The following is a 27,368-nucleotide window of genomic DNA, read 5'->3' on the forward strand; positions in this document are numbered from 1 at the left end:
ATACCGCATCCAGATATCTTTGCCACCTGCCTGAACCATCAACTTCCGGTTTATGTCAGTCCAGTTCCCGATCCAATGGCTCACCAGGTCGATGCGCTATTGATGGATTGGACGGATCTATTTGCATACACATTCCCACCATGGTTTCTCCTAGACAAGGTCATCCACAAGGTGGAGGAGACGGATTGCATGATAATCCTGATAGTACCAATCTGGCCAAGTAGAGCGTGGTTCCCAAAATTATTAAGTCTATTAATGGAAGAGCCTCTCCAGTTACCTCTCCATTGAGATCTGTTACGACAGCCAAAGTCAAACATTTTCTTCGACAATCTGCCCAGTCTACATCTAACTGCCTGGAAGTTATCACGCAAAAGATGCAGACATCCGGGTACTCTGGACTTGGCTCTGAAGCTGTGAGATCATGGAGACCTTCATCCTCCCTTATATATGACAACAGATGGGATAAGTTCATCAAGTGGAGAAGACGACAAGGGATTATAACTAATACAATATCCATCCCTATGGTAACAGACTTTCTACTACATCTACGTCAGGCCAATAAGTTCCGACATGGGACGATAGAAAGTTACTGATCGGCACTTCACTCTGTACTTCAACATGACAGACTCTCAATTGGAAACCATCTCATTCTAAACAGACAAATGAGATCCTTCCTACTTGAAGATGTTTGCACACCTGAATCTTCCCCAGGTGGAATCTATTTTTTATGTTATCGGCACTTTTGACAGAACCTTACAAGCCCCTGCCTAGCAAAAATCCACCTTACTAAAAAAAATCAAGGAAAGCATCCTCCCTCCTAGCCTTGGCGACAGCAGCAAGAGTTTCAGAACTCCATGCTCTGGACTAATCTAGTCTCACACATGGTCAACATTGGACCTCAATCACTTTAAGATCGCTACCAAATTTTGTAGGCAAAAATCAGTCTACAAATATGGGGAGGTTGGGCCATAAACACTATACCATTACCATTCCTGCCTTGGGGCAACAGTGAATCACCCAGACAGACTTCCCATCAGAGCTCTCAAATTCTACCTCTCGGCTACAGATCCACATAGACGCCATCGAAGGAGACTTTTCATATCCTGCAAGCCTCATTGCAACAATGACATCAACAAGGTTACAGTAACGGGCTGGCTTAAGTCTACTGTTGCAGCGAGTTATACGCAGGCACAGAATTCCAGTCCCCATCTTTGATCCTGCTCAGCTCATAAAATCAGAGCCCTAGCCATGAGTCTCGCTTCATGGACATCCATTTTGGTGGAACAAATGGTGTCTAGCTGACAGTGGGCCTCACAAAACACCTTCATCAGCTTTTACTTAAGTGAGGTGCAGCCAGACCTAGAGGGCATATATTCGACACCGACAGAATCAGATGGCGAGTACACCATTGATTATCCTGACATTTAGGTGTAGGATGGATTAGGAGCACCTTGAGTATCAACTGCTTCAAGAACTAGGTGCATATGGCCGGATGTGACGTCAGAGTCGGAAGAGATAGAAACCGAAAGTGATGTCATCACCGGAAATAGCAGTACAAGGTCCATCTAATCAGGAAATGATGTCTTTTGGTAGAAATTACCATAAGAGATGTCATTCTTCAATAAAAGGGAAGTGACATCAGAACCGGAAGTGAGGTCAAAACCTGAAGTGATGTCAGCACCGGAAATAGTGTCACATATCCATTTTAAACAGGAAATGACATCATTTGGTAGAATTAGACCAAAAATGACATCATTATTACTAACAAGATCAGCAAATATAATGGTATACCTAGTGAAGGCATCATGTATTTGACTGATTCTTGATGCTTTCTGCTTTTCAAGTACAGTGATTTTAATTTAATCGAGAATATGTCAAAATATGTTTCAAAGCGTAGTCGCTAGTTTGAAACTAGTGTCGTGAAGCTTGAGAAAGCTGCCTTCTGGATGGCTCATGTTGATTTCTTGTCAGTCATTTCATTGGTCGGTCATAGTTCGCGAAAGGTCGTTCTGACGTGACCCGGAATGGTATGTCCCCAGATCTTTGTTTAGCGGTAGCGAAAACTAAGATCTGACTTTAATGAGATTGGGAGTTTTAGAAATGTTTATTTTAGAATTTCCATTGAAGCTATTTTGACATGGGCTAAGAGAAATGTTGGGTCAGTTACCTGGTTTGGGACTATAACTTGTTAAAATGGGCGGGGGATATAGATTACTTCGTCGACTTTACGCTTTTTATAACGAAGTTGGGCGGGGGATATAGAAACGGGCTCCGTCCGTCCGTCTGTCACGTTTCAATTCGTTTCCGGAGCATAACTTATAAACCGTTCAATATTTTTTCATCAAACTTTGCAGGTCTGTCAGGTACATAATGAACTGGTGCCTTTTGCTATTTAGAAATTTTAGAAATATTTATTTTTTACGTTTCCCTGGCAACAAGATGGACTTAGGTTCTGTGAGGGTAGGGTTCGTTCCCGGAGCATAACTCATAAACCATTCAATATTTTTTCATCACACTTTGCAGGTCTGTCAGGTACATGCTGAACTGGTGCCTTTTGCTATTGAGAAGTTTTAGAAATGTTATTTTTTTACGTTTCCATGGCAACAAGATGGACTTAGGTTCTGTGAGGGTAGGGTTCGTTTCCGGAGCATAACACATAAACTTTTCAATATTTTTTCATCAAACTTTGCAGGTCTGTCAGGTACATGCTGAACTGGTGCCTTTTGCTATTAAGAAATTTTAGAAATATTTATTTTTTACGTTTCCATGGCAACAAGATGGACTCAGGTTCCAAACTCATCTTTTTTTTACAATTTCCATGACAAGTTCCACCTCGGTTAAAAAAGGTTAGGGTTTGTTTAGATTTAATTATGTCATAAATTCTGCAACAATGGCGGGGGATATAGCCACATTAGTGGCAAACTCTTGTTGTAGTTCATAGAGATATGACGAATTCAAACAAAATTTACATAGCAGTCACGCTCCATGGGGTATCTTCGTTAAGCCACATAACCACTAAATGCAAATTATATTGATATGCTGAATGGTGCTTGGACACTACTTTCAAAGGGTTTCTCCCATAACAGGACTTGATCTTCAATCGCCATCAGTGGTTTATTCGCAGTGCTTTATTTTTATTCACCCAATCTGATTGGCTGTCTGAGAGTGGAGAGCTGTGTCATCGCGTTTTGATTGGCTGGCTAAAAATAATTGATGGCACTATTTTCGGATCGGGAATTCCTGAGGTTGTCTAGTACCGTATATCGCTGTGTATAAGGCGACCCCACGTATAAGACGACCCCCCTGTACACGCCTTAAAAATCAACCCAAAATCCTATACTCCGTGTATAAGGCGACCTGGAATGAAACACATGACAAGTCTGACTGATATACCGGTAGAAGATTTAACGTGCTCTTGCCGACTGTAGCGTATTTCGCACACGGACATCACAAATTAGTTAGTTAGTTACTTTGGAGATTTAATGTGCGCTTTCCGACTGATGCGTATTTCGCACACATCACAAGTGCGCACACAAACCTTATATATGCAATAAAAATATGTTTATCTTGCGTTGTTGTTTTTCTACAATGATAGGTCGCGTGTGTAACTCCGGCACACGTCGCCATTTTGTGTTTACACGGTACGACACCAAATTGGTGCCCGTAAAATAAAATTCATTTATGAAGTAATAACATATAAGAGACAATGGTGAGTAATTTAATCGCCAATTAACTATGTTGTAACTAACTAGGCTTATGTTTGCTTCACATTCAGCGTGTTTATTCCACAATCACTTGTACACACCGTCTCCAACACTTGTTAATACAACTGTAAAAACAGCGGGAATTGATTTCAGCTTCACCGGTTATCACATGTTAGGTCACATGTGCAATATGCAAATGATTACCGGTACTTCCGGCTCTCTACTCACGGATGTTGATTGTTTTACCGCGTCAGCTGGTTTGACAATCTGCATCGAGGAGAGGGTCATTTCAACTTTATTTGAAGAAATTATTAAACTTTATTCAAGGAAAAGAGATACAAATCATGTTTATGTATGGAAATAGTTATTTGAACAGTTATTTAGGACGAAATGCGAAGTTTTATTGTCAAATGCTGGGCTGGCTATCGGACGCCGGTTGACATCGCCAGTGGAAAAAAATGTGAGATCTTCGACTCTGTGTATAAGACGACCCCCCTTCTTAGCCCCCTCATTTTAGGTACGAAAAACTCGCCTTATACACAGCGATATACGGTACATGAAATCCCCATCTGTCAAAACATTACCGTAGTGATGATGTTTCCATCTCCGAAAGTTGGTGACTGAGAGTAAATTTGTGGGGGAGGAAGGTGTGTGATATGTGGAGATATATCAGAGAATTTCGACTTCCCAATGTACGAGATTCAGTTGCGGGAAGAAGGTAACGGAAGCGAGATACCACATCGATATTACAGGACCAGGTGAGCCACTCCGGTAGATTCTTTCCTGGGCGTTTTCAAGACAGCTAATGAAACAGTTAATGAATTCATGTAAAAAAACTGATGAAATAGTGAAACAAACCATATTGTTTTTGTTATTTTTAAAAAAAATAACCAACAACCGCATAAGAAATTTCACATTATAACAAAGTGTTGATCTTGAGCCGATCGGTCAAAAACATATTTCATAGTTATATTAAAATAATCGAGACTTAAATTTCATATTTTAAGAAAATAAACACTCAAATCATATCTAAAGCAATACTCAATTTTAATGCAGGAAACGATCAATCTTTGCCGGACGGACCGTGCATCTCACGACAAGGATGTTTTGCAACCACAGCAGTTGTTTCCCCTTTCAACAGGTGGAGTTTATCCAGATCAATTTAATTTATTTTTTTTGGCCTTTAATTATTTGGTGTGTTTTTTAACATGAAGATTTCAATTATTTAAACATACTATCTCAGGTCAATTAAGAAAATCATTTAAAAAAACCAAAACATTACCACGTTTAACCTTGAATGTATTAAGTCTTACCTAGATATATGTAAACTCAAGAATGTAATATGTGTACTTATATTTTTTATCCCCCAGACATTATAATGACGGGGATATGGCCATCAATATGTCTGTCTGTCCATCCATCTGTCCGTCTGTAATCATTGTTTGTCCAGAGCATATTTCCTAAACCATACAACCTAGCTTCACAAAACTTGGTACACTTACCAATCAGGCTCAGCAGTAGTGCCTTTTGCTATTTAGAGATTTTTAGAATTTTATGTTTTTGTCATTTCCATGGAAATATGATGAACTTATGAAATTGGAGGGTACTGCTCTTGTCTGGAGCATATTTCCTAAACCATACAACCTAGCTTCCCAAAACTTGGTACACTTACCAATCAGGCTCAGTAGTAGTACCTTTTGCTGTTTAGAGATTTTTAGAATTTTTTATTTTTGTCGTTTCCATGGAAATATGATGAACTTATGAAATTGGAGGGTAGTGCTCTTGTCTGGAGCATATTTCCTAAACCGTACAACCTAGCTTCCCAAAACTTGGTACACTTACCAATCAGGCTCAGTAGTAGTGCCTTTTGCTATTAAGAGATTTTTAGAATTTTATATTTTTGTCGTTTCCATGGAAATATGATGAACTTAGGAAATTGGAGGGTGTAAATAAGAGCGAACGACAATTCCTCTCCACCCGTCGATTTATTCCACGATATGGTCGAGATATTCAGAAGGAAAGGATTGACTGCAAAATTAAAAAAAAAAACAATGTATATAGCAGTCAAATTAATGCAAAAATAATTCTAACAACACAAATTTGCTTTTCGATAAATAATCTATCAAAAACATTACATTTTACCAAAAATACAATTCTAAACGTTAGATGCCATAATAACAGAGATGTTCACTAAATTGTTCACGCAAATAAAGTTTACATACCGTTTTATACGCTCCGCATTTCAACAACAGACACCAGCATTCCTCTCACTCAGCCACATAACAAAATAGAGTTATCGTTCTTGGCACACTCTTCTCGTGCACTCATACATGTCTATAAATAGGAACTTTAAACATAAACCTTACACACCGACCCCCTAATTGTGCAGTTAAACGAAAACAATTATTACATATCTTGAAAAATACAAACAAAATGTAATGAATTTCAAAAGTCTCTGAAATCTTCAGCAGTTTTCACTTTTGCAACAGTCATGTTGCTATGAACACAAGTGTGCATTTCACATTAACAGTTTATGTTACCACTAGAAATGGTCGAAAGATTTTTAACAGTCTCCTATTCTGTTTCGAGTGTATTTCAAACCCAATCACAATCATATTATTTGTGCATGTCACAGTCTGCTTCGAGAATCACACACAATTTGTCTATTGGGCGTGTCAACATGGTAGTAGCAGTCTTTACTTTTACGATTCGAACAAGTCCTTTCTTGTCAGCGCACACTCCCACTATGCATCCAAAACACCATGCATTCCGAGGAAGGTTGTCCATAACCAACATGATGTCGTCAACAGCAACGTTTTTCTGTTGTCAGGTCCACTTCTGTCTCTCCTGGAGTGTCGTCAGGTACTCTCGGTGCCATCTTTGCCAGAACATGTCTGACAGGTATTGTACTTGCCTCCACTTCCTGCGAATATAGCAGTCACTCTTGGTGAAGAGTCCCGGTGGCAAACTCTCTCCTGTTCACATCATCAACAGGTTGTTCGGTGTAAGTGGAGTCAGGTCTTCAAGGTCACTTGACACGGTCGTAATTGGTCTACTGTTCACGATAGTCTCTACTTCACAAAACAGAGTGTGAAGTCCCTCGTCATCTAGTCGAATTACCTGGGTATGAAGAAGTGAGAACAAGATTTTCCTTACACTTCTTATCATCCTTTCCCAGGCGCCTCCGTGGTGCGACCCCATCGGTGGGTTGAACTCCCAGGCAATGGAGCTCTTCAACAAAGTCTGTTCAATCTGATGTAAATTCCACTCCTTGATTGGCTCTTCCATCTCTCTCTTACATCCCATTGTCGGACCATATCTTCTTTGGAACTCCCCTCCTAGCAATGAAACGTTGAAATGCATTGATGCATGATGTTGTTTTGAGAGATGCAGCAACTTCAAGGTGTACTGCTCGTACTGCGAGGCAAGTGAACACAACATCATATCGTTTCACATTGCTTCTTCCTCTTTTGACAATGAAGGGTCCAAAGAAGTCAACCCCAACACGAGAGAAAGGAGCTTCATCAGATATCACTCTGTCTGTAACCCGAGATTCCTTTGGCAACAGCAGAGGATGTTTGCTTTCATACTGCAGCTCAGACCTCTGTAAGCGTCCACCCACTCGTACCAAGTCATCAATGATGAAAGGGTCCAGCTTCCGAATCTGTCTGTTGACTTGTCCTTCCTGTCACATTTGAGGGCACTGGTTTGAAGATGGCTAGCTCAGATCGTTGCAGAACTTCAACTGTGAGACGAGGTGATTTCTGTACGATTTCATTCTTTGTTGAGTTGCGTGTTTGTTTCAGTAAGTAGTCTTTGAACAGAAGGAAGTAACTCACGAATCATTTGAGTTTCGTCCATGTTGAACAGTACTTGATAAGTCTGTTGAGTTCCTCATCTTCCATGCTGTGAACTGTGGTTGTGTTGGTAGTTACTTTTAGTTCTGGATCATCAATGTCCATGTCACCTGTTACGCTGAGGCTTGGCCACTCTGATTCCGGTTTCAGTAGGAATTCGGGTCCATTGAACCACATAAGTGCAACTTTCTTGAAACGTTTCATATCCAATCCACGAGATGCAGGGTCCGCAGGATTTTCCACACTTGGCAAGTATCTCCATTGATGAGGATCTGAGCCATAGTGAATTACAGCTATTCTATTGGCAACGAAGGTCTTGAATCTTGAGACTTCATTTCTGAGATAGCGGATAACTGCCATACTGTCAGTCCAGTACAGGATGTCATCTACCTTGTGCTGTATCTCCTTCATGATCACGCCGCTCAGCCTTACTGCAACACAGACTGCTGTCAGTTCTAACCTGGGGATGGTTATCTTCTTCAAGGGTGTCACTCTTGCTTTGGAGAACATGAGTGAGCAATGAAATTCCTCCTTCACATCGAAAAACCTGAGGTACATAGCAACACCATACCCCTTGTTGCTGGCATCACAGAACACATGTAGCTGGCACGCTGTAGTTGTTCCAAAGTCTATAGGTCTGTAACATCGAGGTATCATAAGTTTCTCTAGTTGCGGAAGATCTGCTATCCATTGCTTCCATGTTTTCAGGTTTTCTCCACATACTTGTTCATCCCAGTCAAGTCTCTCTCTGCAGATGTCTTGAAGGAGAATCTTGGCCTTCAGAATGAACGGCGATACTAGTCCTAACGGATCATACACAGAGCTTACGACAGAAAGGATGTTCCTGCTTGTGCAACTGTCATCCTTGATGTTTACTTTGAAGCCCAGCATATCAGTGTTCACAGTCCATGTCACTCCCAGTGCATGTTCAACTGTATCTTCTCTTGGCTTGTCAAGATTCAAATGTTCAACACTGTTAGTCTTTTTTATAGTGTCAGAGTTGGTGACCCACTTGGTGAGCTTGAATCCACCTTTCTTGCACAGGTCAGTTACCTGATTCACTTTGTTTGTGAGTTTCTGTGGTGCATCATCAGAGGTGAGGCAGTCATCAACATAGAAGTTGTGTCGAATTATGTCAACAATCTCAGCATCGAATTCATGTTCATGATCACTTGCTGTCTTCAAGAGCGCTGCATTAGCACATGATGGCCAGGAGGTAGTTCCAAACATGTGCACTCTGATTCTACACTTGATAGGCCTATGTGTGTAGTCATCGTTTTTCCACCAGAGTAAGCGTTGGTAGTTCCAATGTTCTTCAGTTACACGCACCTGGTAGAACATGGCCTCGATATCACCCATGGCTACATACTTTCCTTGCCTGAACCTCATGAGTACTCCTATCAGGTTACTGGTTAGGTCGGGGCCAGATAGCAGTTGCTTGTTCAGAGAGGTCCCATCATACTCTGCTGCACAGTTGAAGACAACTCTGAGTTTCTTCTTCTGTGGGTGGTACACACCATGGTGTGGGATGTACCATGTGTGTCCATCACAAGGTTCAGCCTCCTCTTCAAGGATAACTTTAGCATATCCCTTCTCGAACATTTTCTGCATGAAAGTTACATATTCTTTGTGAAACTTGGAATTTCTTTCCATCTTTCTCCTCAATCAACCAAGCTGTCTGTGGGCTTGATCGTAGTTGTCAGGAAATGTTACATTCTCCTGTCTGAATGGCAGCGCCATTTCGTAATGTCCATTGACAAACTTGATAGATTCTTCTATCCTCCTCAGGAAAAGTTTGTCTTCCTGTGAGTACTGTTTAATATCATCGATTAGTCTCTCAGGAAAGTCAAGATTGTATGACTCTCTCACCAGGCGATCGAGTTCGTTCATCTCTTCATGGTCTTGTACAGCTTCGACTTGTACTCTGTTAACTGTACATCGAGGTAGTAGGTTACATGCATTAGTTGTAGCATGTCGAGTGACGTTCCACAGTGTCCAACCAAGCTGGGTTCGAGTTGCATGAGTTGCATGAGGAATATCCTTCAAATGTGGCCACTCAAGCACATCATCTTTGGTTGGAATCTGTGTCCTAGTCACGGGAAGTTTGTCGACGGTGTATACCTTGGGCAGATTAATCTTCTGATTCATGGAAAGGCTGCTCACTTGTAAACCATGAAGTGCATAGGTTGTCATGGTTCGAGGATTACCCATGCTGTTGATGTTTACTTTCAGGAAGGCGTATGTCTCTATCACTTGGAATCTACCATGCAAGGAAACTTTCACTGGAACTATCACCATAGTACATTCTTCATTCACTTCAGTACCGACCCCCATATCGGTGCTGACACAGGAGTTCATGGCGTTCGTCAACGTTGCTGCATTGTCATTCTGATGCTGTAACTGGTCGTTGTGAAAGTGGGTATTGTGTCGACCTTGACATATGGAACACAGGTTATTGCTTCGACAGTTCCTACTGATATGTCCACGACGAAGACATAGAAAGCAAACTCTATTGCCTTTCACAAAGTTCCTCTTCTCATTATAGTCCAAACGACAAAACTGGTTACAGTCATTAATTACATGTTGGTTCGAGTCACAGTATGAACATTTTACAGTAGTTGAGGATGGTTGATTACCAGATGAAGATGTGTTGTGTTTGTTCGAGTTGACATCGGTTGCAACACTTAACTTGGACTTTGGTTGAAAGTTCCTAGAAGTCATCTTGCCTTTCATCTGACTGTCCGAGGTGTGTTTTAGAGCTTCTTTCCCAAACAATGGGTCAGTTGCCTTCTTAGCTTCTCTTCGAAGAAAGTCAACAAGGTGGTCAAATCGAACTGAACTTCCTCTTTCCCTCACATCCTGTACTACAGTCCGAAAACGTTCTTGATATTGATAGGGTAATTTACCAGCAAGTCTTCTAACGTTGTCCGTGTTGTTCAAAATGTCAGAACCATGCACAGCGTTCTTACATTCAGTTAGGTACATAGCATACTCATCAAGAGCTTTAGAGTTGTCTGCTCTTATCAAAAGCCAGTCGAGTGCTTTCCTGATGAAGGTGTTCACAATCACATCTTCATGTCCATATCTATCCTCTAACTCATTCATAGCAGCAGGGAATCCAATATTGGCATCAAGGCAAACATAACCGCTTACTATCTTCCTAGCATCACCGGAAGTAAACTGCTCTAGGTAGTTCATTCTTTCATTATTGTCCTCAGTGTTCAGCAATACCTTTGTCTTAAATTGTCGAATGAACTTCTGATACTGCATGGGATTACCATCAAATACTCCAATATCAGGAACTGGTTTCCTTAGATGACACACAACTTTAGCAATTACATCTTCATCACGCCTGCTTGGACGATAGGATGGGTGTGGGCTTATTTCTGCTGGTGGTGGTTCATGTCTGCAGGCGTGTCTGTATGAAGCAACTGGTCTATCTACATTCACCTGAGGCTCAACATCTTTGTCAATGTCAATATCAAACACACTTGGTGGAATCTGATTAACATTTCCATGGTTACCTTCACCCTGGTCACATGAAGAAATGTTGCTTTCATCTTCATATTTATTCAAGACCTTGCATCGAGCTTCACTCATTAACTTTTGTCTGTGAATTTCAAGTTTCTCTTCAGCCATTTTGAGTTTCACTTTCTCAAGTTCAATTCTCTCCTTTTCTTCAAGAATTTCTTCGTTTGCTATCAATTCTGCTTTCATTTGTTCTTCTTTTATTCTAGCCGATGTTCTTGACATCGATGACCTTGACTTTTCTGTAACCAACTTGTCTTTTCTTGAAAGTGGAGCAACAGCTGATTTCTGTTTATGTTATCAAGCTCCTGGAGAAATGTGTCGACATTGTCTTTGAAAGTTTGGAGATGTTTCACTTTGTTATTACAATCATCACCAAATTCAAAGTAATGTTCAGGGATATCATTATATGAAGAAATCAAACACTGAAATTCTTCCTTATCTTTCAACAGGTCTTCGTACATGATCATCCATTCAGTGTATTGCGATCTCACTTGCTCAAAGTTATCATAGTCTTTAGTAAGCAGCATCTTGTCAATTTCATTTTCTTTCTTGTTTAATTTTGAATAAACTTGTTTAAGTCCATGTATCTTCAAATCAAGGTTATATAAGAGCCCCTTGGTTGTCATTGTTCTTTTTCTAGTTGTAGTTTCAACAGTGTGCGTACTCCAATGTGATTCAATATATATGTCTCTTTCTGTCATTGTTTGCAAATTATTCCAATAACGTCCATAAATAATCTGCAAAACATCAAGGTCAATGTATAATTTACACAAAATAGATGTATATTTCTAATGTGAAATTCATTAATTTGAAGAATAATGTTTCAATAACATCTTCATAAAGTCAAAAAATCATTCAAAATGATTTCATCATAATGCGGTCAAACTGTACTTCAGTTGCCAGCACCTCCGAAATGTAAACAAACGTTCGAGCTATACACCGCTCGGCTCACTACAATCTGTCACAGGCCGTCTTCCCGACGCGGTCGAACTGTGCGTACTGCACGTGCAAGGCGAGCGATCTGTGCTGTCGGCGAGAGGCGACTGCCTGCTGTCGAGCTGTGCGTTGTTAAAAAGTCAATGTTGTAAATAAGAGATAACGACAATTCCTCTCCAACCGTCGATTTATTCCACGATATGGTCAAGATATTCAGAAGGAAAGGATTGACTGCAAAATTAAATAAAACAACAATGTATATAGCAGTCAATTAATGCAAAAATTATTCTAACAACACAAATTTGCTTTTCGATAAATAATCTATCAAAAACATTACATTTTACCAAAAATACTATTCTAAACGTTAGATGCCATAATAACAGAGATGTTCACTAAATTGTTCACGCAAATAAAGTTTACGCATTTCAACAACAGACATGAGCGTGCCTCTCACTCAGCCACATAACAAAATAGAGTTATCGTTCTTGGCACACTCTTCTCGTGCGCTCATACATGTCTATAAATAGGAACTTTAAACATAAACCTTACAGAGGGTAGTGCTCTTGTCCGGAGCATATTTCCTAAACCGTACAACCTAGCTTCACAAAACTTGGTACACTTACCAATCAGTCTCAGTAGTAGTGCCTTTTTGCTATTCAGAGATTTTTAGAATTTTTTATTTTTGTCATTTCCATGGAAATATGATGAACTTATGAAATTGGAGGGTACTGCTCTTGTCCGGAGCATATTTCCTGAACCGTACAACCTAGCTTCCCAAAACTTGGTACACTTACCAATCAGGCTCAGTAGTAGTGCCTTTTGCTATTCAGAGATTTTTAGAATTTTTTATTTTTGTCATTTCCATGGAAATATGATGAAATTGGAGGGTAGTGCTCTTGTCCGGAGCATATTTCCTAAACCGTACAACCTAGCTTCCCAAAACTTGGTACACTTACCAATCAGGCTCAGTAGTAGTGCCTTTTGCTACTAAGAGATTTTTAGAATTTTATATTTTTGTCATTTCCAAGGAAATATGATGAACTTATGAAATTGGAGGGTACTGCTCTTGTCCGCAGCATATTTCCTAAACCATAAAACCTAGCTTCCCAAAACTTGGTACACTTACCAATCAGGCTCAGTAGGAGTGCCTTTTGCTATTTAGAGATTTTTAGAATTTTTTATTTTTGTCGTTTCCATGGAAATATGATGAACTTAAGAAATTTGAGGGTAGTGCTCTTGAAGAAATAACCAACAAGAGGTCGTCTTATAACATTTTACCATAAACCTCATTTCTTAACATTAGCAATGTCTAAGTTTAATTTTAATACTTTTTACAAAAAAATCATATGTGAACAGGACACTGAAATATATATTTATTATGAGTCTTGTTTTCATGAAGATGAAAAGAAAATGTTAATTTTATATTACCTATTATCAGTAGGTCTTAATTTCTAATCTGATGAAATAAGAAAAGAATAAAGTTTGGAGGTAACTGTTGCAGTAAAATAACAATGTAACATTACAAGGGTATTAAAATGCAAATATTTGAATAACTATTGAAATGATACTTTATTGTTTACATATATCCTATGTATTTATGTTTCACACACAATAAAGTATTGTGCTTCTCGAATTCACATTGTTTCTTGTCATTCACAAATGCGGGGAAATTAGATAACTCATTTAGTGACACTTTTGGTGTTATGATGTTAAATATACTGAACAGCATTGAAAACGCACCACCATGAAAATGGATGTATTTTTATCAGGGGTTATGTCATATGAAAATATATAAGTGAATCAGTAATATACGGCGTTCTGGACGAAGCATGAAGAAGAACAGCTCGTCAAAACACATTCCTAAACAACGCCAAAAGGCAACAAATTGCGTGCGCATCATGGAAAACGTGTTTTGTTTCACGGGAAGCATGCAGAATAGGGCTATAAAAGATGGACTTTTAAAAGCCACATCACTTGTTGCTGCAGACGTAAAGGGTACTTACACAAGGAATGCCAAGATTAACAGCAGAGGAACGTGAACGTGCCTTTGGCATGCTTCAAGTTGGTACCTCAAGTAGAGTCGTTGCACAACGGTTTCAATGCCATCATTCAACAGTCCTCAGGCTACAGCAGATACCAGCAGACAAGAACCACCAGAGATCGACCACGTCCGGGTCAACGTCGTGTTACTACACCATGTCAGGATCGCCATATTGTTCGTCGGCATCTTCGTGATCGTACACTTCTGGCTACCAGGACTGCAGCAACCATACAAGGCCGACGGGGTTGATCAGTTCTGACACCGTACATCGACATCTCGGCTCAGCTACATGCTCGACGTCCATATGTTGGACCCATACTCACTGATCGACATCGAAATGAACGTTGGGCCAAAAGGCATCGTCATTGGAGATTGCAGTAGTGGCATGGTCATAACGTGGTCAGTGGCGGCATCAGTCATAACCATCGAACAGAGACCCATGTTTGTCGTGGAAGAGTTAATGCCCCTTACTACAGGAATAACATATTGGCAAATCTTGTCATCCCATTCTTTCAACAGCACTAGGATATGCACACCTTCCAGCAAGATAATGCAAGAGCGCACACAGCACGTGTTTCAACACAGTATCTAAAGAACAATAATGTCCCTCTGCTTCCATGGCCAGCCCTGTCACCCACCTATCGCCAATTGAACATCTATGGGATTACCTGGGTCAACGCCTCTCACGTCGCCTGCAAGTACGGAACCTGAGAGAACTTCAAGATACACTACGTCAAGAGTGGAATGCTATCCCACAGAACACTATTCGCAGACTTATTCAATCAATGAGTGAGTGAGTGAGTTGGGTTTAACGCCGCTTTTAACATTATTCCAGTTATATCACGGCGTGTCAGCTTAATGTGGGAGGAAAGCCCGAAGTGATGCAGGTCTTAGACGTTAACCACTTCGGTGAAACCCACGGGTATGGTGCTGACAAACCTAGAAACATAATCGGGGCGAACCGGGATTCGAACCCACAATCATAGGTTTGTGGCGTGCCCAAGGGACGCAACTCTGCACAGCGAATCGCGGCGCCTTAGACGACTGGGCCACCCGTGCCCCCATTCGATCAATGAAAAGACGTTGTATGGCCTGTGTTGCTGCCAGTGGCGGACATACCAGATATTGACTTTTCATTTTAACCCTATGTGTCTTCCTCACACTGATGACGTAAATGTAACTACTGTGTGGTATTCCTGTTTCTTTTGTCGTCTTTCTTATTAATCCGTCTATGTCTGTTCTACTTAAAATCGATCATTGCTCAAGTTGTTTATGTAATATTTCAAGATTTATTGCTGGTGCGTTTTCAATGCTGTTCAGTATATTATATTCAAAAGAAAAATTGTCCACTGAATAAGTTTATTTTTTATATAATAAAAACACATGTGCTCACCATGTTCAGGGCCAAAAATATAAAAAAAAGATGACATGAAATAATCATCATTTTACATATTAAATTATTCACTGTAAAATTAGTTTTAAAGAGGAAAATTCGTTCATAAATATTACAATCCATTGATGGACTTGAGAAGATTTACCCAGCAGTAATCAGCTGATCAGTTGCCTGAGTTGTTATTTATCATCTTCCCGAGGCAAGTGAGGTAACTGACTATAAAAGTCCAGTTTCCACCCTTGCCGAACTAAGCTGGTATTATGGAGTTGGACTAACGAGTCTATGCGTAGTCCAATCAAAATCGTGCAACGAAATCAAAATCCGGTTTGTAAACTGTCGCCCAGATTTCGGTCGATTGCAAGATTTGCAAAGCATCTGAACCGCCAACTCATTGTCAACAGATGTTTTTAATAAAGGTACTCGCGTGATTTGATGGACTTCGCGATGTAAGACCTGTTTTATCACAACATAGATATTGATTATCGATCAGATCATCTTGACTTGGGCGCCACCATTTTGTTTGAAACAAATGCCAGTGAAGGAATCTGATTGGTCCATAGGAGAGGCTTAGAAGGGACATAATTTGTAATAACCACTGGTGGCGCTAGGATCGAGCACAGGAATTCCAGCCAAGTTTGGCAAGGGTGGAAACAGGACTTTTATAGTCAGTTAACTCTCTTGCCTCGGGAAGATGTTATTTATAGAATCTTGCCTGATCAATCCTGCTGACAGTTCCTTGGGCCCTTGTTTTTCGTTAACAATATTTCACAAAGACAATATTTAATTTCCTCTTAATTGGGTTTATTACATTTGTTTCTAGCGGACAAATAAACGAATAGCGGATTTACATACACTAAAAAGGTGGTCCTATTTAGTGTTGCGCATTGAGAATGATAGTCACTGCGAGACAAATGCAAATAAAGTTATGGGCCGAGTAATCCAAAACAATTAACAGATATCAAATCACATCACATTATTCTCAAAACGTTACTCCCATCAGCTTTTAATAGTTAACAAAAAACATAACATGAATGCTAACAAGTGGCTTGCCTGTCACGGGAAAACTCGAGTGGACTGTCTTCGCTAGATCCTTTTTACCTGTTTATAGTGTAGTTGTCTTACTGAGCATATTCTAAAACAAGGCTGGGGGGAATCCCGAGTTGTTACTAAACAAGGGAAATCTTCAACTACCAGCTCGACTTTTTATGGCGTAGTGTTATAGGAGAAAAAGGATTAACCACTGCGCTCGGTTGTTACCATAAAATCTTCAGCTACGAGCTCGACTTTTTCTGGGGTATTGTTATGGGAGAAAAAGGTTTAACCACTGTGTTCGGTTGTTACCAAAAAATCTACACACTCGTGATTAATCTGCCACAATTAGAACTCGGCAAAGCCTCATTCTAATCGTGACAGATTAATCACTCGTGTGTAGATTTTTCGGTAACAACCGAACACAGTGGTTAATCCTCTATATAAACAAGCTTTCCTAACTCCAGATGATTGTCATGGGCCGATCAGGTAATTTAGTAGAAAATAGAGCCTAATCTTTAAATACCTTCTACTACTCTCTCTCTTACCAATGCCTCTCCCTTACCAATGCCTCTTTAATTTCAGAAAGGCCAACATTGTTGACACCATGTTTCACATGCTGGAAAAATATTCCAATGACTTGGAAGAAATTGTAGCAGAGAGAACAACCCAGCTGGAAGAGGAGAAGAAAAAAACTGATCAACTTTTGTTCAGGATGTTACCTCCGTGAGTATGAAGCATAAAAAATCGAAAACATTAACTATTAGTTTTATCTTTGAACTTATTGATTAGAATTAGAAGGTTAATTGATAACTCTTGTCTGGTCACATTTTCCCATTTCAAACCATGGATAATTGTCATGAAACTAAGGGCCAAACAAGTTTTCAAAATTTTGATTTAATATCTGTGTCTCTAGTATAAAAGTCGCACCAGGATGATGTACCCTGAACCTTCCCCATTTCCTCTTGTACATTCAATATTGTGCTCTTCTCGTTTGTTGTTTTGACATAAACTTTTAATATACTGACCTGATTTCAGGCTTTAGAATTGATAGTTGTTCCTGCAAGCATTTGTTATACTATAAAGTCATGAACGCATGGGGTTTCTTTACATGTGCCCTGATCTCTTACAGTGTCATTGACGTGAAATATGAGTGTTGTAAGGCTAAAAATATAATTCTTGGATCTCAGGCACTGCCGCATCATCACAAAGTCTGCCACACATTTTGTTTTTATTCCCATTTTTAAAAAAAAAATCCTTGAATATTCTCATTGAAATAATACAATACTTAAAAACAATGCGATCCAATATAATGTGCAGTTATTTCCCTTTTCATGTGCACTGCTTTACTGCGCATCTCGTGTGTTATGGTCATGGCGGCAATAGGAGTTTGTGTGCTTGCTTTGCTGTTTGCTAATTTGGTCAATAAAAACATGAAATTTGCAATAAAAAATCACAAGACATGATGATTTACAAATTAAATGGTATTTGTGTACTGTATGCGGGACAATGTTTCATACACAGTAGTTAAGATTTACAATTACATGTGTATTTGTGTCGTAAATAAGCGGGAAATCGATGCTAATTTATATACCCCGTCCATAAAGCGATTCTGAATGAAGCACACCACCTGTGCATACAAAATCACTTCATTTGCAATAAAAAACGTGCTTGTCTTCCACAGAAAAAAATGACATTGTATCCCTTCAGTGAATTCAAGGAAATGAACACATTATAACAATTAAACTTGGTCAATACAAGTTTGAGATAAGACATCCAAGACATGATGATTTACCCATTAAATTGTATTTCCTGTTCTATTTGGCATTGTTTTTTATGCAGAGATTAAGATACCCTGTGTCTTTTCTCATAAACTAAGCCGGAAGTAGCAATCAGCTGTACACACGTTTCTTGTAATCTACCGGTGATTTGGTCAAAGCTGATCGCTATTGCCGGATATTTTTTTGTATGGTAGAATTTGACCAATCACCATCAATCCTCCCGCACCCGCGATTGCGAAAACTTTATGTTGACATACAATTGTCAAACTACAACAAATATGACTTTCAGAGATTGCATTTATGATATATATATATATCTATTCTCTATCCAAATGAATTGAAACAATATTGAATGAAATGTTGAATAAAATTGATAAAACAGATTACGAACATAAGTCCAGATATATTATGAATTCTTTTTACAACCAGACAGTGTAATTACTTGATTAAATTGCATACTTCAGTACGGATTCAAGTGCTCAGAGCTATTGCCGGTGAACCATTTTTTTTTTTCAGCCTAATGCTGAGAAATGTTACCTGGTATACTAGTAAATATTCAGTGAAACACATTTATGGGAGTAGATTTGCAAGGATGATTAAACCCTGTATCATTAAAGCAGACCTCTTCAACCCTGTGTATAAGAACACCCCCCCCCCCCCCCCCACACACACACACACACACACCCCACACACCCCCATCCCCTTGAAAGTCTCCTAATTCTAGTTATGACATACAGATTTGGATTATAACTATTTTGTACACAACAACAACACACACAAAAAAAGCTGCCCATCAGAGGGGGGCAACCTGTTAGCCGTGGGTTGCGCCCCTGTGTCGGTGGAGGATGGGAGTCTGGTGGTTGAGGGCACTGGAGTCATGCCCTGAGTGTGGAAAGCATGAATACTGACACATATATGAGAACACATGTGTTCTCATACTGAGCATTAATGTAAAAAGTCCTATCGTCAATTTTGCCTTGAGCCCTGTGCCAGAAGGTGGTGGCTTATGGGCCAATTTGGTTTTATCAACGCCCTTGATAACCAGCCTGACTTTTTATCAGAAACAGTTTCCTGTGTTGATATTGCCTGAGTAACACATCTCTTATTTGTTAACTGCTGGTTAGATTATTTAGAGTAAAGAGAAACACGCTTCTTGACTGGACACTGTTTACTCAACAATCATACAAGGGAGGCAACTCTGTGCACTCTAGATATACCGCTACATCTCCCCTCTTTAAGATAAAACTGTTACCTTTGAATTAGATCATCAATGTTGGGAGATATAGGGCCAACACACATCATTTGAACATGAAATAAACATCATCAATAAATCATTCAAATTATCAAAATATAGAGTCTTTTTATCTTTGAAATATTGATACCTGAAATAAAAGAATGTTCGTATCCCAACTTGAAAATGTCAACACAATATCACTGATGCATTTTCCAATGAAGCATTATGCTGAGTCACTGAACACTAACTCAAATAACAATGTTCAACTATGAACTTATAATAAGTGAATTGAACACATGGATCACTGTCCTCATAGTCTTTGTCTGGACTTGGCACTCTGTTGAGGTAGGCTGTTGAGATCTTGATTGTTGAGGTCTTGACTGTTCAGATCTTGATTGTTGAGGTCTTGACTGTTGTACAGGAACTGATGAATGTTTTGGTTCTGTTGGACGATGTGCAATTTGATCATGATGAACATATGGTTGAAAGTCAAGTGATTTTGGACCTGTACTGTCGCCTGTACTGTGCACCTTCTTCTGTTTCAACTTGGTATGATCTGATACCAACTTTGTTTCTGACCGTAGCAGTGGTCCATTCCTTTCATCCTCCAAAAGGCTTGAGAACAACTGTATCACCAGTTTGTAGATCTGGTAGTGGCTTCACATGTTGATCATAGTATATCTTCTTTGCTTAGTCTTTCCCTGACTAAGTTTCTTGGATACTGACTTAGCAGTTTTAGGCACAAGCTGCTTGGACGACATACTGATCAAAGTACGTGTTCTACTGAACAAAAGCTGAACAGGTGAACTTCCTATTTGTTCAGGAGTGTTCCTCCAAGTGTGAGTATGATTTTACGCCGCAATATCACAGCGGGGGGACACCCGAAATGGGCTTCACACATTTTATCCATGTCGAGAATCGAACCCGGGTCTTCGGCGTGACGAGCAAACGCTTTAACCACTAGGCTACCCGACCACCCCCCTCCAATCAAGAAGAGCAAGATGTGGATCTGTACCTGCTTTCTTGAGTTTTCCGCTTTTCCATTCGACTGAGGATAATGGGGAGAACTAGTCGTGTGCTGGAAGTCATAGTTCTTTGAGAACTGAGCAAAGGCTTTGGAACCAAATGGAGGTCCATTGTCTGAAACAACTTCAGTTGGAATGCCATGTGGTGAGAAGTGTTGTTTGAGCAACTTGATGACTGTTGAAGCAATTTTGTTGAACAGTCGACCCACTTCAAAGAAATCAGAATAATAATCTGTTGTGTTGAGGTAATCTTTTCCCTCGATCTCAAACAAGTCCGTGCCAACTTTTTCCCATGGACGCCTAGGTTGATCATGGTTGATCAAAGATCTTTCTGTTGATGATGCGACGGCAATCTCATGAAATGTATTTGATGACACTTGAACCATATTTATTGATTCAATATCAATTTCCATTTCAGAACGTTCATAGATGGACATGACTCTCGAATCATCCTGACTTTGATGCTAAGATTTCTTTGGCAGATAAGCTCGACTCAACACATTGAATGACCATCACTTACTCACAGGCTTCTCCTGTTTATTAAACTAATCTCTCGAAAACAAAGGAATTAAGCCCCTACTCCCAACACGATCGCTTAGCACCAACAACTTGAAAGTGTTTGTGTAAACAACATAAGAATACCAATCGGCCCGTTATTACCAGTGCTCATTTCCTTGTGTACCGTGTTGCTTTTGAAACAACAGGAAGCAATCACAGTGGTCACCGTTTGTGACGTCACAGGAAACAGCTGATCACATGTTTTTGCAAATGGCAAACAGAATAACTCGCCATTACAGTTGGTTTTTTTTTGCCTCTTTCAATAAAGGTAGATACTTGTTCACTATCAATTTATGAACTTTGCAAAACGTACGTAATAGCTATTGGCGATTTCATCTGTGGATTATATATCATAGCTGTGGATTACATATATTGTTACATGTAAAGATTGTGGAGTTTATGAAGAAGAACGATAAACTTTGAACATTCAATTGAAAACTTATTATCGGAAGTAGTATCATGCATAACACTTTTTTAATAATGACAACATTGGTGTATAATAATAACTTTATTGATAATTTATAACAATAATGGCTCTAGTCGTGGCAACTTCCAAACTTTCGGGAACTTGTAATATATCGGACCGTCATTCAAGCGATGTTTCTGACAGATGACGATCTGAAAAATACTAGCATGAAAGTGTATCCCCTGGATAAGCCGACCCCTTTCCTCAAAATTCGGCTTATCTGTGGACATATACGGTAAGTAGAATACCTCAGTTTTCTTCAGCTTCATTTTCTGAAAGTTCAAATTGATGCTTTTTGACCTGCATCTTTCAAACACAGCTTTCATATAAGAGTCATGATCTTTGACTGCATCATCCATATTGTCTCCTGATCCATACACTATGATATCATCATGTATAGCTTTGGCACCATGAAGACCTTCAAGCGATTCGTTGAGTCATCTCTGAACTCCTCAGGCGCCGGTGATATTCCAAACGGCATCCTGATCCATCTATAGTGACCACATGGAGTATCAAAAGTCGTGAGGTAGCTACTATCCTCATCCAAACAGATATGCCAAAAGCCATTTTTGACATCAACCACTGTGAACACTTTGGCATTTGAGGTTACGCACAACAAAATGTTTTCCCATAGACTTCTATAGTAATGTATTTTTTTTTTAAATAACTAAGCATTCAACAACTATTACCTGTACGTGTGTGCACAGTTTGGCCTTAGAGCAGCAATAAAAACAAAAAAAATGACTAGCTTAGCCAGCTCCTTTTCCGAGTACATGAAGCTAATCACACCTCCCCCAGTTTCGCACCAAATGTCACCTACTTGAAAATAGCTGTGGTCACATTCAGCATAAATCATCATGTTGAAAAAGACAGTACTAAATATAAAAATACATGATCAGTTTTAATAACTGGATGGATGTACATTTAAAAGACATAAAAATCTTACGCAATATCCTCCAATCACAGCCTGCAGATATCTCTCGATCTGCACTGAAGGCTCCCTACGAAAACCGCACTGTCCCAACTGGTTCTTATTTGGTGTAGTAGAACCTTGAATGTTCAGGAAGGACATCCTCGATTGTTGGCATGGGATAGTGGTTCCTTTTCAAGGCTTTGTTAAGAGGCTGTGGATCTAGGCACGCTCTAAGTCGATCACTAGGTTTCATGACGACCACCATAGCAGATATCCAATCAGTTGGTATGTAACAGCGGTACTCTGGTCCTCTCAAAGATAAGAGAGTACTTGTTGGGTTCAAGGGATTTATTTTCAATGGGCGTAGAGAACTACACGGTAGTCCGGATCTGCCCTAAAACATACATAATTTGATATATATATCATGGGTATCATTATGAAGGCACTAAATAACAACAATACTAATTATACATTTAAATCTATAATTCCCTACTTTTGGCATATATATATTAACAAATCCTTCCAGATAAAACAAATTACACTCTATATACATATAGTTAATCATGCATAATTAATAAAACATAAATAGCATACCTCGTCTCAGGGACGCAGGCTGGAAACTCTCTTATAGAGACGTGCAGTGAAATAGCCCTGCACAAATAAGTACATGTATACTACATATAAATATATTACATAGCCACAGTTACACTAGCATGTATGGAATACAAGCATTATAAATTCTACAAATTACTATACACATATACATGATACATATACATATATCACCTCTAACCAATTTAAATCTATTTTATAAAATGTACATTTGGCTATTACCTCAGTCAAATACACAGTTAAGTTGAATAAAGAATACATTACAATGTCATAATACAATGCTAGCTAAAATACTATATCCAACAACAATGATTAAAATACATAACCTAAGCTCCCAGATTAATAAAGTAATAATTAAATGAACTTACCCTATATGATTCAGTGTAGAGAACGTGTTGAGAAAATATGTGCTGACTGACCAGTAGAAGTTGTGATCAGTGTCCCCACATAATTGCAGAGAACATGCAACAAAGCTAGATCACAAAGAGCACCTAATCACAGGCCAAGCCTGTGACCGACCCATTGACAATAGCCAAAAAAGAAATGTCTGAACTACCCAAGCTATATACAGAACTAGCTTACCTGTGAATTAGTAGATTTGTGCAAGTGCTGAAGTTAACACAAGTATTTAGGAAAATAAATGTTAAATATTTTGGTTACTATGATGATACTTTAAAATCTAACAATATTCTATTTACAAGCATACTGTACTGCTACAGGTACATCAACCTTTTTGATGACCCCGATCTTCTCCAACCTGCTAATTTCAGTTTCGTGCTTTGGCTTGATAGACAAAGGTACCTTTTGATGTGGTGTCTTGACTGGCGAGACTTTTGGATCTATTTCGACCATTAGTGATCCATCAAGCTTGCCTTCCCCATTGAAGATATCAGAGAAGTCTTCAAGTAGACCATCGCCTGACACAGATAGGATGTTCTCAACATTGACAGTGATAAGATTCATTTCTTGTATGGCTTGAGATCCTAGAACTGGTCTCACTTCATCTTTCACAATGATAAACTCGAGCTGATATTTATCATTAGTCTTGGGATTCTTGACCCACAGTTTCTTCCTGCCAACTGTTTTCATTTCTGAATTGTTGTACATCACCAGTGGAGTGTCATATTTATTCAGTTCATCAGGTCTGTTGACATAGAGGGAGTTATACAGTGCCTGTGACATAGCATTGATCGTTGCTCCACAATCAAGCTGAAACTTGATCATCTTCTTGTGAACAGTCATATGAGCAAATAGTCTTTCTGGGGACTGCCATTCACCATGGAGACAGATTCTAAAACACTCAAAGCATACTCATATGACTCACTGTCATAGTCATCAGCATCCACCACACTGACATTCTGTCTCTGTTTACTTTGACGTTTTGACCTTGATTTTTTACTTTTCAGCTTGCACTTCAGTTCAAAATGAAACTCCCTTGCAATAAGAGCATGTCTTACCAACGGCTGGACACATGTCTCTATCTCTGCATTGTGATCTACCACAATATCTGCAGTCAGAAATTTCATCCTGTTGTAGACTTGCTTTTGATTTTGACTGTTCATTTCTCACAGGTTTCCTAGGAGGCCCTTTCTTGTGAGTTTCACCACTGACATGTGAAACTTGTTCACTCTTCATCGACTTGAGCTGTTGATCTGTTGTTTCACAAGCTCTGCATATTGATATACACCTCTCCAGATTCAAATCAGAAGTCTGTAATAACTTCTTCCTGGTACTGTTATTTGAAATTCCGATGACAATTCTGTCTTTGATTAGAGAATTTATCAAAGTTCTATAATTGCAGGACTTGCCAATGAACGAAGAGCAGCGACATATGCATCGATGGTTTCACCATTCTCTTGGTCTCTCTTGTTGAACAGATAGCGTTCATATGTCGTATTTGTAGCACCAACACAAAAATGATTCAAGTTTCTGCACAACAATATCAATGTCAGTTTTGGTTTCTCCATATTCAAATTGGAAACCATCAAAAACTTCAAGTGCATCCGAACCAATTGCAGTTAACAATGTCGCTGTTCTAAGTCCTTTGTTTTCATTCACAAGTCTCTGTGCAATCTCGTAGTTATCCCAACCACGCTTGAATCTCTTCAAATTCGATGCTAAATTCCCCTTTAATTCAAGTTTAGGGGGCAATGGAATTGCAGAAGGCATATAAATTCTCTGCAGTGCATCTTCTTCACCTTCAGCCATAGTTTATTTCAGTTCTGTACTTGCTTGTATTAAAATATTGCTAAAGAGCCTCAGCAAGTCTAGATTTGAAAATCAAACAGAGTACTACTTGAAATTCACATTTGACAATCGTGAAAGCATCAAAACCGATCAGTAATGGCAAATATTGATCATAATTTGCACTCAAAGTCACATAATTCACAGATTTATCTTCAAAATGAGATAAAACTTCATGAAAATTACTGCACGAAAAGTGAATCACGTGTAGCGGCCCACGCTGTTTTGAATTTAACAGTATTTCGATTGAATACTTGCTTAAGGTTACACACAACCAAATGTTTTCCCATAGACTTCTATAGTAACGTTAGGATTTTTTTTTAAATAACTAAGCATTCAACAGCTATTACCTGTACGTGTGTGCACAGTTTGGCCTTAGAGCAGCAATAAAAAAAATAGAAATGACTAGCTTAGTCAGCTCCTTTTCCGAGTACCGGAAGCTAAACACACCACCCCCAGTTTCGCACCAAATGTCACCTACTTGAAAATAGCTGTGGTCACATTCAGCATAAGTCATCATGTTGAAAAAGACAGTACTAAATATAGAAAAACATGGTCAGTTTTAATAACTGGATGGATGTACATTTGAAAGACATAAATTCTTACAGAATATCCTCCAATCACAGCCTGCAGGTATCTCTCGATCTGCACTGAAGGCTCCCTACGAAAACCGCACTGTCCCAACTGGTACTGATTTGGTGTAGTAGAACCTGTAGAGATTACTTGTTGACTGCATGCTTAATTTCTTTGATTGAGAAATTCTTTGGGTTGATTTTGATTCCGCTCTGACACCATTTTATGTTTGTTAACTGCTGGTTAGAGATAATTTAGAGTAAAGAGAAACACAATTCTCGACTGGAAACTGTTTACTCAACAATCATACAAGGGAGCCAACTCTGTGCGCTCTAGATATACCGCTACACTCTGTAGCTTTGGTGTTGCAGGATGGCTTCCTCTGTGCACGGTCCTTGTTGAAACTCCATGGTGGATGGGGAGCAGAGATGCCAAATAATATACTTACACCATGTTTCAACACAAATCATCTGGTTCTATCAAAACAAATAAACGTTGTCATGTCAATTCTAAATCGTCTGATGAAGAAGAAACATCAAAATTCCTGATTCTTGGCCATGATTGTCGTCGCATCTGTTGATGGCAATCCAGACAAACTAAATCCTTTTGCCATCTCAAAAGGTATTCAAAGTGTGTGTGGTGAGGTATCCCAGGCCTCAAAGTTGAAACTAAAATGGTCGCCAATGCGAACTAAATTTCCATTTGTCTACTGTCTAAAATTCAGAGGTAGCCAAATGACTACCTTCAAAATATCTTGCGGCGACTAAATTCTATGGCTACACATATGTAGATACAAAAATAAACATGTCTGCTATTAACTGTACTCACAAATAATTCCTCCTAACGTCAACAATGAACCGAAATGCTTAAATATTAATGTAATTAGTATTTTATTCTAGTTGGTAGTTTTTTGGATAAGCAAGGATATACCTATATAATCTAGAAACATAAATTGCATCATTGTTCGAGTCACAAATAACAAAACTCAACAGTTTCCACTAATATACAATTCCAAGACTAATGCTGTGACTTGTACATATAATAGTTATTTGAGAAAAGATAATTTCAAATGCCTTTGGCTACCTGCAATATTGGCTTGACGTCTTGATTTTACCACTGGCTACATGGAAAAAAATATTTGTAGCCATATGGCTACTTGGTAAAAATTTATACTTTGCAGCCTGTATCCAATGTTACACATCTTTGTTCTGGTTCCATCCTTGTCATGTTCCCGAGGCAAGAGAGTTAACTGACTATAAAAGTCCAGTTTCCACCCTTTCAGAACTAGGCTGGTATAATGGAGTTATATTTTGGCTTGGCTAATGAGTCTATGCATAGTCCAATCAAAACTGCGCAATGAACTCAAAATCCAGTTCGTAAACTGTCGTGCAGATTTCGATCGATGGCAGGATTTGCAAAGCATGAGCACTGCCAACGCATTGTCAACAGATATTTTCCTAATCTTTTCATG

At 39.2% G+C, this 27,368-nt stretch overlaps 1 protein-coding gene across 1 annotated transcript in view; it reads left to right on the forward strand.

The window, feature by feature from the left end:
- The window catches only part of LOC139448901 (retinal guanylyl cyclase 2-like), a 525,408-nt gene that overhangs the window by 253,386 nt on the left and 244,654 nt on the right, over nucleotides 1-27,368 (forward strand). The window contains exon 12 of the mRNA XM_071230419.1: nucleotides 17,077-17,217. Coding sequence (XP_071086520.1) covers nucleotides 17,077-17,217 — 141 coding nt within the window. The remainder of the gene's footprint in view (nucleotides 1-17,076; nucleotides 17,218-27,368) is intronic.

The sequence above is a fragment of the Haliotis cracherodii genome, unplaced genomic scaffold, assembly GCF_022045235.1.
Source record: "Haliotis cracherodii isolate W230 unplaced genomic scaffold, xgHalCrac1.p SCAF_7, whole genome shotgun sequence".
Taxonomy (NCBI): domain Eukaryota; kingdom Metazoa; phylum Mollusca; class Gastropoda; order Lepetellida; family Haliotidae; genus Haliotis; species Haliotis cracherodii.